We start from the raw sequence: 12,435 nt of genomic DNA on the forward strand, positions 1-12,435 counted from the left end.
TTTCCTGTGTTGTATGCCAACCCTTTCTCATGGAACTATTATGAGTTCTCTTTAGTCGGAGAAAGAGCGCCCTCTTGTGGCAGTAGAGGGTGATTATCTCCAAGAAGCCACTCCCAGTTAAGGGATTTAAAAATCATAGATACCTGGAGCCTCAGATCCTGCAAGATTGAGTGGTAGTGTGTGGGAGGGGGAGCAAGAAGAATGCTTTCTATTCTCAGTAAACCTGGTGTGGCCTCATAAGGTGAAAACATTCTACCTGTATTGCTGGCAATCATCTCGAGTATTTTCTGAGCAATATGGTGAACAAGAAGGAAAAGTAGAAAATTCCTCATTCATTTTTATCCACCTTACCTGTAGTTCAAATAGGGGATAGTTTGTCTCTTTAGAGGGAGGTTTTTACCTTATTAGAACAAATTGAAGTAGTGAAGCAGTTGGTGTGGTTTGGCCAGAACCCCAAAGTGACTCCCTGGTTCCTCTGGCATACCTAACAGCTCACCCTCACCTAGTGTTAGTGCTTAACATGGAGAGCCTGCTGCAGGGGGAGTTGAGCTCGCAGCTAGATTTTGTGATTAATGGCAATTGGTAGTATTAAAGCATTGCTCCATTGATATTCCAGCTACTTCAGAAGGTGCTAGAATATTCCTGGAATGATGAACAAATACTGTTATTTGCAGAGAAAATAAGGACTTTGGGAGCCAGTCCTCTCAAAAGACAAGTGTGTGCCGCAGTCATGACCAGGATTCCCTCTTGCAGGACACATTAACTGCTGTCTCGAATACTGGCAGAGTTAGGAACAGAAACCTTTCCCCAGCTCAGCATTTTGTGGAGATACTTCAGTGGCCGCATGGTATATGGGAGGGAGTGGAAAGACTGCTGGATTTGGAACCAGGAGAGAGAGACCTGGGTTCAAATTCTGCCTCTGGAAATTACTAACTAGGTGACTATGGGCAAATCATTTAATTCCTTTTCTTTGAGACTCAATTTCCTCATTTTAAAATGAGCCTCACAGAATCTAGTGCCTAGATCAAATGAGATAATGTATAAAAAGTGCTTTGCAAACCTTAAAGCACTATGTAGACAAATGAAAGGGTATTTAATACGCACTATGTGCTAGGTACTTTGCTAGACCCTGAGAATGCAAATGTAAAAGTGAGACAGTTCTTGCCCCTTAAGGAGATTACATTCTTCATAAAACATTTTTTTTATCCTGAATTTAATGAACAGCAAGAAAAGAAAATATTTTCATATACAAAATTAAACATTTAAAAAGAAGATTCTTGGTAAAAATGTGAATCTATTACATATAGCTTGTCTTTTTTCCTCACCACTTCATATACTTTCAGTTTTCAACATCCACTCTTGATTTTGAGTTCTAAATTTTTCCCCCTCCCCAAGATGGCATGCAACCTGATATAGACTAAACATATACAATCTTATTAAACATATTTCCACATTAGTCTTGTTGTAAAAGAAGAACAGAACAAAAGGGAAAAATCATGAAAAAGAAAAAAAAGAGAGAAAATAGTATGCTTCAATCAGCATTCAGGCTCCATAGTTATTTCTCTGGATGTGGAGGTATAGCTTGCCTTTTTAAAGAGTATTTAATAACTCCAACATCTTAAACACAATCCTTAAAACAAATAAGCTTTATCAAGCAAAACAAATCCACATGTTTGCCATGTGTGACATTTGCCAAAAATGTATGTCTAATTCTGCCCCTTGGGTCCATTGCCTGCCTCTCTGTCAGGAGGTAGCTAGCATGCTTCGTAATCGAGTCTCAAAAATGTTTGTTAGCCAGTGCATTGAACAGAGTTCTTAAATCTTTCAAAATTGTTTTTCTTCACATGTTGACACTGTATAAAATATTCTCCTTGTTCTGTCTGCTTCACTCTGTATTAGTTCATACAACTCCTCCCAGATTTCTGTGAAACCATCCCTTTTGGCACAGTAAAATTTCATCACATTCATATACCACAATTTAATCAATCATATCCTAATTGATGGACATCCCATTTATCTCCAGTTGTTTGCTTTAACAGAAAGAGCTGATATAAATATGTTTGTGCACGTGTATCCTTTTTCTCTTTGATTTCTTTGGAGGTATAAGCCTAGTAGTGGTGTCACTAGATCAAAGGGTATGCACAGCTTAATCACTCTTCAGAGGAAATTACACTGTAATAGGTACAATAACACATATAGGGAAGGAGTTCTGATTCAGGGAGTCGCAGGAATGGCAAGTAGAGCCAGAGGGCAGGTGATTGTTTGGCTTTTTTCAGAAGCATTGCTAGTATAGATTTGTTTACTCGTCAGAGCAGAAGAGGTGGAAAGCTAGAGGCAGGTACGTGTGTGGTGGCAAAGCAGAGTAACACCCCGGGTGTCGGAGGGATGGGAGCAAGTCTGAGGCTGCCAAGATAGACAGGTCTGGGTGAGAGTGCACTCAATAAACAAGACAGTTAGTACTTTATTAATGTAGGTTCTCCACTGGTATGAATGGCAACGTGTCATTCTCGTCTGTGTCCTTCCACAGAGGGTCTGTCTGTTGTGTAAGGGACCTTTCTCTGATTCTTTTCATATTTCATGGATATCAGTGCAATGCGTAGGTTGTCCATTTGTTACCAGTTACTCTCACTGCATGACCAAAGGAGGTGGCCATCTCCTTTTCATAAATGCCTTTGAAATTTTTATCCCATTTTCAAACAAATCATAATTGGTAACCGCCCGAGTATATCTGTCCACTGCCCTTTCACTCATCTGCTAGCTTGAGCCTTCTGGACTGTTTGTTGTTCTGTGATAGGCAGCAATGTAGCTTAAATGGAAGAATATTGATGTTTAAAAAAATGTGCTTTGAAGCATCAGGGAGCAGTGTGTGAACCTTGTAAGTGAGGCACAGATTCTTGGATGTTATCTAACCCACTCTCTGTCCTTTACTAAATCTGAGCCCGCCTATTTGTCTAGCTCTAATGCCTGTCCAAGAGCTATGTAGTGAATGACGAACTAATAACTCAGTAGGTTTTCTCTCTAATTGCATATGTCATAATTAGGGCAATATGTATCTTCATCTGCTTGTCAGCCATGGCTAAATGACTGTCTGGAGGACCTTGTCATCAGTAAGAAATCTAAGCATTTGGGGTTGCCCTAGCATATCCCTTATTCAGTGTCAATAATCAGAGGATCATTAAACAAAGGGATGTTTATGTGGTATTATCCATCATTGTTTTCAGTTTCATTTTATTTTTGTTTACCCTGGTGGGTATGTTTTTTAAATTTTCTTTTTTTATTATTGTGAACTTGACATATATCAAACAAGTGTGTTTCCTTACATAAAGGAAAAACATAAAGGCTTGTATGACACTTTGAATCTGTAATGTACATACAGCATATTGCATTGATGTTCTTTTGTTTTCGTTTGCATCAGTGTCATTATTCACTTCCCTTCTCCTAAGAAAAACTCTTTCTTAACAAATAAGTGTGGTCAAGCAAAACAAATCTGACCATCCATTTGAAGATATGTATCTCATTCTGTCCCTTTAGTCCATCATTCCTCTGCCAAGAGGGTGGGAAGCCTGCCTCCTCATCAGTCTTCTGGAGTCATGCGTGGTCACTGTGTAAATGTTTCCCTTGGTTCTGCTCATTTCCATTGGTGGGATCTTGGAATTGCCCTCCTCTTATCAGCTGTATGACAAACTTTGGCTTGCTAAAGGGAAGTGCCTCTGAAAACCTGCCTGTTTTGTGTTCTCTTCTCACATTTTTCATCAAGGACACTGCCAGTCTATGTATAGGTTATTCTTATAAAGATTTCATAGAGATGGAAAAGATAGGGTGTCAGTGGTTACTGCTGTCATCAGTCAGTATGTGCCAGCATCTGGAATTAAGCTGCTTCTTGAATGATTCTCTATTATTTTGCTAATTGATTATTTTAATTGGTAGTCTTAAGTTAAGGTACTACTTCGGTGAATAAGGTCTTTAAAATCAGAATGATTTGCAAGGAAAGATTCCCATTAAGGCACCATGTGTAAATGAATAGCTATTTCTGTATCAGAAGAGAATTTGTCAGTTGTAGCTCTTGTGGCATATTTTTTTGCTCTCTGAAGTGGAAATGGTTATGGTAAAAGTGAATATGATTTTAAGAAACAGAATGTGCCTCATTTTCCTTTGTGTTTAAGAGGAGGCAGGGGTATGCCTTATGGTGATGATCATTTATTGAGCCCCAAACATAAACTTTAGTGTCAGACTCATTCATCCGAATGCACACAGTGAGAGTCTTAAGTGTGATAGAAGTCACACTCAGAAGATGTAAAATCTCAAGTGTTATTTGTGCTTCTGAAATGAAATAAAGTTGATTCATTCTCTTTAGTCACCCTCATCCTCTTTGCTAATGATAACTGGATTTCCTTCCAGCGGATCATAGTTTTAGTTTCTATCATGCTTAGGCTGTTCCTCTTCCCCTTTGGTTTGAGAGCACTCTAGTCTAAATTCTGAGAGGTCCCTTGGCTTCCATTGCTTTTGAGTGACTGCTTGGTGGAGCCTAAGGTGTAGAGTAGCATCTCCGGATTCCCTTCTGGAGTAGTAGTTTAGGGATTTAGTCATGAATTTCAAAATTGTTTCTATTTCCATCTGTTGGAGGGGATTGGAATTTCCTGGCCTGAATTTCAAGGAAAACACAGCAGTACTTCTTGGCAGATCTGCCTGCTTTTGAAAGTATGCCTTTGGGTGTAATTAGTCCAGGAAGAAATCTTTCCTCTGACCAGACAGAGGATACAGCCTTTCAGACCAGCTGTGGAGTCAAAGAATCCTGGGCTTCAAGTGCTCTAACAGCCCCCAGGTGCATAGTGCTTTAGGGGGAACAAAGTGCTTTTCTGCACAGCCTCTCCATCCCAAGCCCCGGAGAGAGAGATTACAAGTATTATTTCCATTTGTCAGGTAAGGAAACTGAGGTTCAGGTAGAGGAAGTAACTTGCCCAAAATAAGAAGGCTAGTGAGCAGCAGAAGCAAGACTAGAATCCAGGTCTTCTAACCACCGACCCAGGGCACTTTCTGTACTTGGTTTAGGGTTTGTACAGAAAATATGAAATCAAAAGCCAAAGGATTGAATTGTGGCTTTTTAAATGGGCTTTTATAAATCAGTTTTGCAGTATGAGGTATCCAAGATGAAAACTCCTTTTCTGGAAAGAAGCTTTAAAAAAAAAAAGGAAGGAAGAAAAAGGGCTGCTCAAGTCTAATTTTCTGAACTATCACTATCAGTAGTTTCTGCTTCTTCTGTTGCTCCATTTTGATCATCTTCATAGACTTCTGAAAATGGAAGATTTCTCCAGGTTGTAACCTCTGATAGACCAATTTCTTTTCTCATGCTGTAGGAAAGAAGCAAGGGATGATAAAGATTGCATTATGAAAAATGTCTTGACACAATATTATAGATCCCAGGCTACATTCTTAGTTCAAATACCTGTGGGAGGTGGGGGTGAGGGCCTTCATTCTATAACATTTGAAAGCTATTTCACAGCATCCTGTGTGTATTATTTATTTTATAATCAAGTCAAATGTAGCAGTGCCACCAACACTTAAATTACAGGCAGCAGCATAGGTTCATGGAAAGACCACAGGACCATATAAGATAAGGATATCTGACCAGATGATCTCTAAAGACCCTGAGAGTGCAGGACCAGAAAATCAGATTTAGCAAGTATCTGATCAATTCTGTCTCCTACCCAGGACTAAAAGTCCTAGTTATTACAGAAGCTGGTGCTACAAAAATTTCTGGATCATTAACCAAAGTCCTCTTGGTTCCCATTCACTAAATTTTTTTATTTTAAGTTTTATTGGTGCCTTTTGTTTTTGCGTCACATTCATTTCTGTATATGCCCCCCCCCCCAAAAAAAAGTTTTCCCTTGTAACAAAAATTATATAAAAAGAAAGAGAACAGTAAGCCCACTGACACATTGACTATGTCTGACACAGTTTGTGTAGCCATTCCTCAGGCTGTGAGCACACCCACTGTGGCCACAGAAAGTGCCACTCGAATATTGTGGTATTTTTGAAAACGTTCTTTATGGCTTAAGGAGATCCACTGGATTTCTGCTGAAAGACATTTCAAGCACTTTGTGCCGTTGGGGTTTTGTATACCATAATCACTGCCCAGCTCCCATCACCACATTCCCTTGTAATTAAGAAAAACAATGAAGCAAAATTTACTGACACAGCAACCATGTCTGATGGTACATACAGTGTTCTGCATCCTTAGTCTGCTACCTCTGCCCAGAAATGGTCAGTGTGTTTCATCATCTTCCCTGGGGGATCATGTTATTTATAAATGTACATATGATCTGGTTGTGCTTGACTCTGATATTAATTTCTTTCTAATAAAAGGCTTCCCATTTTCCCCCCAGAATTCCTCACATCTGTTGTTTCCTAGAGAGCACTAAAATTCCATTCTATCCCATTCATATGCCATGGGTTACTCAGCTATTTCCCAATCACTTAGGCACCTCTTTGTTGCCAATTTTTTGCTATAAATATCTGACCTGTCAATCAACAAACATTTAATAGCACCTACTACATGGTCTCAAGCAGGTCACAGTTAATGGGGGAGACAGCAGGCAAACAATGTGTACAGACGAGATATAGTCAGGATAAATTGGAAATAATCTCAGAGAGAAGGCAGTAAGATTAAGGACTGGGAAAAGCTTCTTGCTGAAGGGTGAAGGTAGGACTTCAGCTGAGAATTGAAGAAAGCCAGAGAAGGCTTTTATCCCTTTTTTTTTTTTTAAACTTCCTTGGCTTATATACTTGGTAGTAGAATTACTGGCGTAAACAGTTTGAGGCAGCTAGGTGGTACAGTGGATAGAGCCTCAGGCCTGGAGTCAAGGAGACCTGAGTTGAAATGCAGCTTCAGACACTAGCCATGTTATCCTGGGCCAAGTCATTAATCACTGTCTGCCTCAGTTTCCTGAACTGTAAAATGGGTATAATAATATCTACCTCATGAGGGTGTTAGGATCAAATAAGATAATTGTAAAGTGCTTAGCACAGTACCAGACACACAGTAAGCACTATATAAATGCTAGCTATTATTATCATTTCAGGATTCTGAATTCTTTTCCAGAATGGTTGTATCAGTTCAGTCTGTGATTTATTAGTATGCCTGTCTTTCCATAGCCCCTCCAACATTGATTTGCAGTCTTTTATTATCTTTGCCAAATTGATGAGTTGAGGTAAAAATAATTTTTTATCTTAATATTAGAAATTTGGGGCATTGTTATGTGATTAATAGTTTGCATCTCTTCTTTTGGAAATGTTTTTTCTTATCACTAGGTTTAAATTAACACATTCTAGTTAAATGATCCCAGAGGCAGAACCCAGAGAAACATCTCTAGCATCTGCTTAGCTTTTTCAGCCTGTTCACATGTTCTCACTAGGTATGGCCTGTCTGGCAGTGATGTCCTGGATAACGTGGCGTATGCTCGAGGCTTCAACACTGACCACCAAACCCAGCTCCTTTATCAGGCTTCAGCCATGATGGTTGAGTCCAGGTACAGTTGGAAGCAGACAGCACCGATGCTCATGGACCTGGGGAGATCCAGTACTGAAAAGTGTATAGGCTGATCAGAGGATGGTCATGGGAATAAATAGAGGTTGGGCCTGGGGGCAGGAGGGAGGAGATCTAGGCCCAACTCTGGTACTGACTTACTGTGTGACCCACAACAAACTGCTGTCTTTAAAAAGGAAACTAATACAGCTGAACTTATGGGAAGGAAGGAAGGAATTTAGGCAGCTAGGTGGTACAGTGAGTAGAGTGTGGGCCCTGGGGTCAGAAAGACTCATCTTTCTGAGTTCAAATCTGGCCTCAGACACTTACTAGCTGTGTGACTCTGGGCAAGTCACTTCACCCTGTTTGCCTCAGTCTCTCATCTGTAAAATGAACTGGAGAAGGAAATGGGTCATGGAGAGTCAGAGAAGGCTGAAATGACTGAACTGAAAATGCTGCATATTTACCCTCATGAGTATCATTTCAGTGGAGGAATCTTGTACCACAACAACAAAGGCTCTTTTTCTGAAGCACATTTTTCCTTTCAATTGAATATACTTATATAAATAACTGAATATGTATTTGAAATTTTAGGTAATGAGGAAGAAGATTGAACCAGACTTAAGCAAAAAGTACTCTCCAGTGTATCTCTCTCTTCCTTGCCTTTTAGGTATGCGTTGTTAATTGTGGATAGTGCTACAGCCCTCTATCGGACGGATTACTCTGGCCGAGGGGAGCTGTCAGCCAGACAGATGCACTTAGCCAGGTTCCTTCGGATGCTCCTGCGACTTGCTGATGAGGTAGAGCTGCTGGGGCAATAGTGAGGGTACCCCTTATTTCATTTTTAGTCTGTATTCATTTTAGTCCTGCTAGGAGGGCTGAGAACTGCTACTACCACTGAAATGCAAAATTCAGGCATTTGGGGGCCTATTCAATGTAAACGCACTCTGCTCGATCCTCAAGACAGAGTCACAGCACAGACCCTGCTCCCAAGAAGCTTATGATCTAACAGAGCTGAAAGATCAAATACACAAGTAGCTAGGAACCTTCCTGTACCTTCATTTTCTTACATGTTAGATGGGGAGAGCAATTCCTTTTTGTTGGAGGGAGGACCAGGGAATATTAGTCATCCATTTTTTTTCCCCATAAAGGATGGTTAAAGCCGGTAGAACTTTCTGGGAAACATAGGACAAGGTGCCTACTGATGTTTGTGATAACGAAAGAGACTTTGTGTTTGTCTTTCCTCCATCAGTTTGGTGTGGCAGTGGTGATCACTAATCAGGTGGTAGCCCAAGTAGACGGGGCAGCTATGTTTGCTGCAGATCCCAAAAAACCCATTGGAGGAAACATAATTGCACATGCCTCAACAACCAGGTATAGTAATGACTTAAGATATATTCACATAGGATGCCTTCTCTTTTTTGTTTTTTTAAATAATATTTTCTTTTTCCCCAGTTACATGTAAAGATAATTTTTAACATTTTTTAAAAAATTTTTGAGTTCTAAAAGATGCCTTCTTTTTAAAAAAAAAAATTATAAACTTGGCAAACATTAACAAACATGAAAATTTCCCAAGTATAAAAGAACAGGAAAAGGAAATTATATGCGAAACTGTGAGTCTGTTGGTTTGTGTTTAAATATATATATTAAATTTAACATCATAGTACCAAAATTGCCCTGCTTGTTTGTGCCCCGCTTCTGACTTCCCTTCTGTTTTCCTCTGTGCATTTTTTAAAATGTTCCATTGATGCTCTTTTATTTTTACATCACTATCACTTTCTGTCTACTCCCTTGCCTCTCCCACAACTCTCTCTTCCCCATAGCCCTTCTAATAATTGTCATTTTCCCTTTTTGTAATCTTTTCCAGTCTGACGTGGAACCAGAGTTAAAACAATTTGCATTTCTCTTATTGGTTCTTTGGAGGATTTTCTCATATGGTTGTCAGTTCTTTTGAAAACTGTCTGCATGGAAAAAAATTTAATTCGAAAAAGAAACTACTTGAGAGAATTGCAAAAATATGAAAGCTTGAAAAAGTCTTAATTTTTTTTCCCATTGTTTAGGAGTATTTTTGAGTCTACTATTATTGCTTCCAACTCAGCAGTTAATTAATGGCCTTTAGTTGGTAGGCATATACTTTTAAAGGCTGGAAAGGCCCTAAAATTAAAGAGCATATGTAGATCCCTCATACCCTTCCTGGTCAGAAACTGTTTTGCTAGCATCAGCAGCATTTCACTGTCCTGAGAATCTACTGAGGAGTGACCAGCAAGGGTCTTTCCTGTGTGAGAAATGCTTTTGTTGCTGGGGAATAAAGAAAAGTTCTCATTTTTTCCCACAAAAAAGTATACCTAGCAAAACTTGGACTTGTTTAGAACTCAGATGTGGTCTTTGAAATGTGGAATGCAAATAATATAAGTCATTTGTTGTTTGTTTTTTCAATCAGGCTGTACCTAAGGAAAGGACGAGGAGAAACCAGGATTTGCAAGATCTATGACTCTCCCTGCCTTCCTGAGGCTGAAGCTATGTTTGCCATTAATGCTGATGGAGTGGGAGATGCCAAAGACTGAGGGGCTACTTTGATTTCGCTTTTAAGTGTTTCTTTACAAAGAGGACTGTTCCCTGGTGTCCTTCACAGGCCATTTCCTGTTGTGAGGGCCCCAGAAGAGACTTCTAGGAGACTTCTGTGAAAACAGCCATTGTATTTGCCCATCTGAAGGTGTAAACAGAAGACAGGTCAGCAGTCAGGAACCCTGATCTGAAATGTTGATTCCTTCTGAGTTTACTGACCTCTACGTGATTTCTGTAGTCCTTGGTGGGGGGCGGGAGGGGGTGCAGAATGGTTAGAAGCAACTCTTCTCATAACAATATCTTTAGGTGGGCGTAAGATTTCCATTTGTCTGGAATGTCTTTTTTTTCTTTTAACACATGTGGCCACAACTGGACTAAGAACTTGAAAAAACTGGGCTCTTTTCCCCCCATGAAAATTAAGTGGCCCAGGGCTATAACACAAAGGTTTCAAATAATCCCCTACTTATCCCAAGCTTCTCACAGGGTCTTGTTTCCCTGACAGTAAAATTCACCTGAAAGTTGTTAGGCGTCTGAGTTAGTGTAGGGATTTTGTATATAGATATTTGTGTACCCATTAAGAGAAGTCTTGAGTTGGAGGCCTGGATTTATGAGGCCACTTGCTTGGTCCCAATTGAGCTCTTCCTTGACTGCTTGCAGTAAAGTTCTGGGGTCTTAGGTTATTTCAGGAGCCTTTGCAAAGGGATTTGAGCCCAAAAATGAAATATATGTTGGAGGTTGGATTTTTGAGGCCATCTTATGTTAGGTAAATGAAACATCCTTTGTTGAGGCCTTACGTTAGCTAAATATTATAAGATAAGTTTTCTCTACCACCTTGCTATTGATGTTATTTACTGCTTTGTTACGTTCAGTGGAGTGAGGCATATATTTAGGGTCTTGCTATAAAAAATATAGATGAACAGCCATGAGGGGAATGGGAAAAGGGGCAGAATCCCTGTCTTTATTTGGTCATTTGCTAGGGGTGGGGTAAGGGAAGAATGGAACATGATCACAGAACCTACAGCTTTTCATTGTGCTGGTATGATGGCTGCCCCTTCCCCAAACCACAGAGCTTTTTCACTGCAGGTTCCAGTGCTATTTTGAAACCACTTCTTTCATTTTCCTTCCAGCCAAACTATAACCCCAATTTTCTAATCCTGGTTTTAAAAGGCTTGCAATATGGGGGAAAGGCTATATTCAGAAATGAACATGAGGTAAAAACAAAAAGAGTTCCAAGGGCTACTTGACTAACCAGGTGGAATGTCAGTATTGGGAAGCGACGAGATAACTTTTCTCTAGAGTGTAAGCTGCCCACTGTATAAATATACCACCAGGCCATCTCTTTACCTACAGCATGGACAGTCACCTTCATGAATCTTTTAAAATTTAACTTCTGCTCCCTGGTCGTGTACCTGAAAGGACTGTGCTCTATGGTTAGAAAAACAAGATGCCAAATGAGTTCAGTTCTCCCAGGACTCTTGGGGAGGTGATGAAGTCAGAATCATAATATTCACAAAATTCCAGTCCTTGCTTTCCTTGGGTTGGAATTCTCGGGTCAGTCCACTGGAGTAGGTTGGGTTTAGGGAACCAGCTGGTCAACCTAGAACTTTCTGTCTTTAACTCTTGCCCCAAAGTTTTTTCCATTGTTTTTGGTACCAGGAGTGTGTGTGTGCACACACACATAGACACAGTACAACTGCAGAGACCTGAGCGTGCCTTCATATGACACTACTGACATGGAATCTAGGCTCCCTGAGGAAGTAAGGAAAGAGGATGGGTTAGGGCGAGGGGAGGTTTCTATTTTAGTGTTTCTGTCTATAGCAATTTACGGTTCTCACCCTGGCTGGCCCTCTCAGATTCCATTTTCCTGCTGACTGCTCTTGTGTCTGTTAAATAGGGAAAACTATATCTTCCAGACCCTTAAATGAGGTGCTTGGTTAGATCTGTGTTCTTCAGTATAAGGTGTCTGCATTGCTGCTTTATCTAAACTTGCTAGATGCTTAACCGACATATTTGTTAGGGGATGTCCTCTGTAACTTCAGGACTAATGTCTTTACTGCTTCAGCTTTTCACACAAAGTATTAAAACATTGTTGTGTATGAAAACATTTGTGCCTAAAAATGCTTCTAAACTGTGCAACCCAAGTAGATGAAGCCAGCTCAAGATGAGCTTAGAGTCATGCATATCCCCTCAATGAGTCATGGCCTACAGAAAGTCTAGATAGTGAGAGGTCTGCTCAGATCCATGTGCTTATACAGGAGTTAAGCAACCTGCCCAGAGCAAAATCTGAATTTACTTTTTCCTGACATCACAACTAGATCATGCTGTTAAAAGAGGATCCTATGAAAGAG

The 12,435-nt window shown here is 40.1% G+C and overlaps 1 protein-coding gene across 5 annotated transcripts in view; it reads left to right on the top strand.

Moving 5' to 3' along the window:
- RAD51 (RAD51 recombinase) overlaps positions 1-12,191 on the top strand; it is a 48,418-nt gene extending 36,227 nt beyond the window's left edge. For all 5 annotated transcript variants that reach the window (XM_021009260.2, XM_021009262.2, XM_021009263.2 and 2 more), the window contains exons 7-10: positions 7,413-7,526; positions 8,193-8,322; positions 8,775-8,896; positions 9,963-12,191. In XM_021009260.2, coding sequence (XP_020864919.1) covers positions 7,413-7,526; positions 8,193-8,322; positions 8,775-8,896; positions 9,963-10,086 — 490 coding nt within the window. In that variant the 3' untranslated portion in view covers positions 10,087-12,191. The remainder of the gene's footprint in view (positions 1-7,412; positions 7,527-8,192; positions 8,323-8,774; positions 8,897-9,962) is intronic.
- Positions 12,192-12,435: the final 244 nt, after the last annotated feature.

Source organism: Phascolarctos cinereus, unplaced genomic scaffold (genome assembly GCF_003287225.1).
Source record: "Phascolarctos cinereus isolate Bilbo 61053 unplaced genomic scaffold, phaCin_HiC Scaffold_3;HRSCAF=262, whole genome shotgun sequence".
In the NCBI taxonomy this organism is placed as follows: domain Eukaryota; kingdom Metazoa; phylum Chordata; class Mammalia; order Diprotodontia; family Phascolarctidae; genus Phascolarctos; species Phascolarctos cinereus.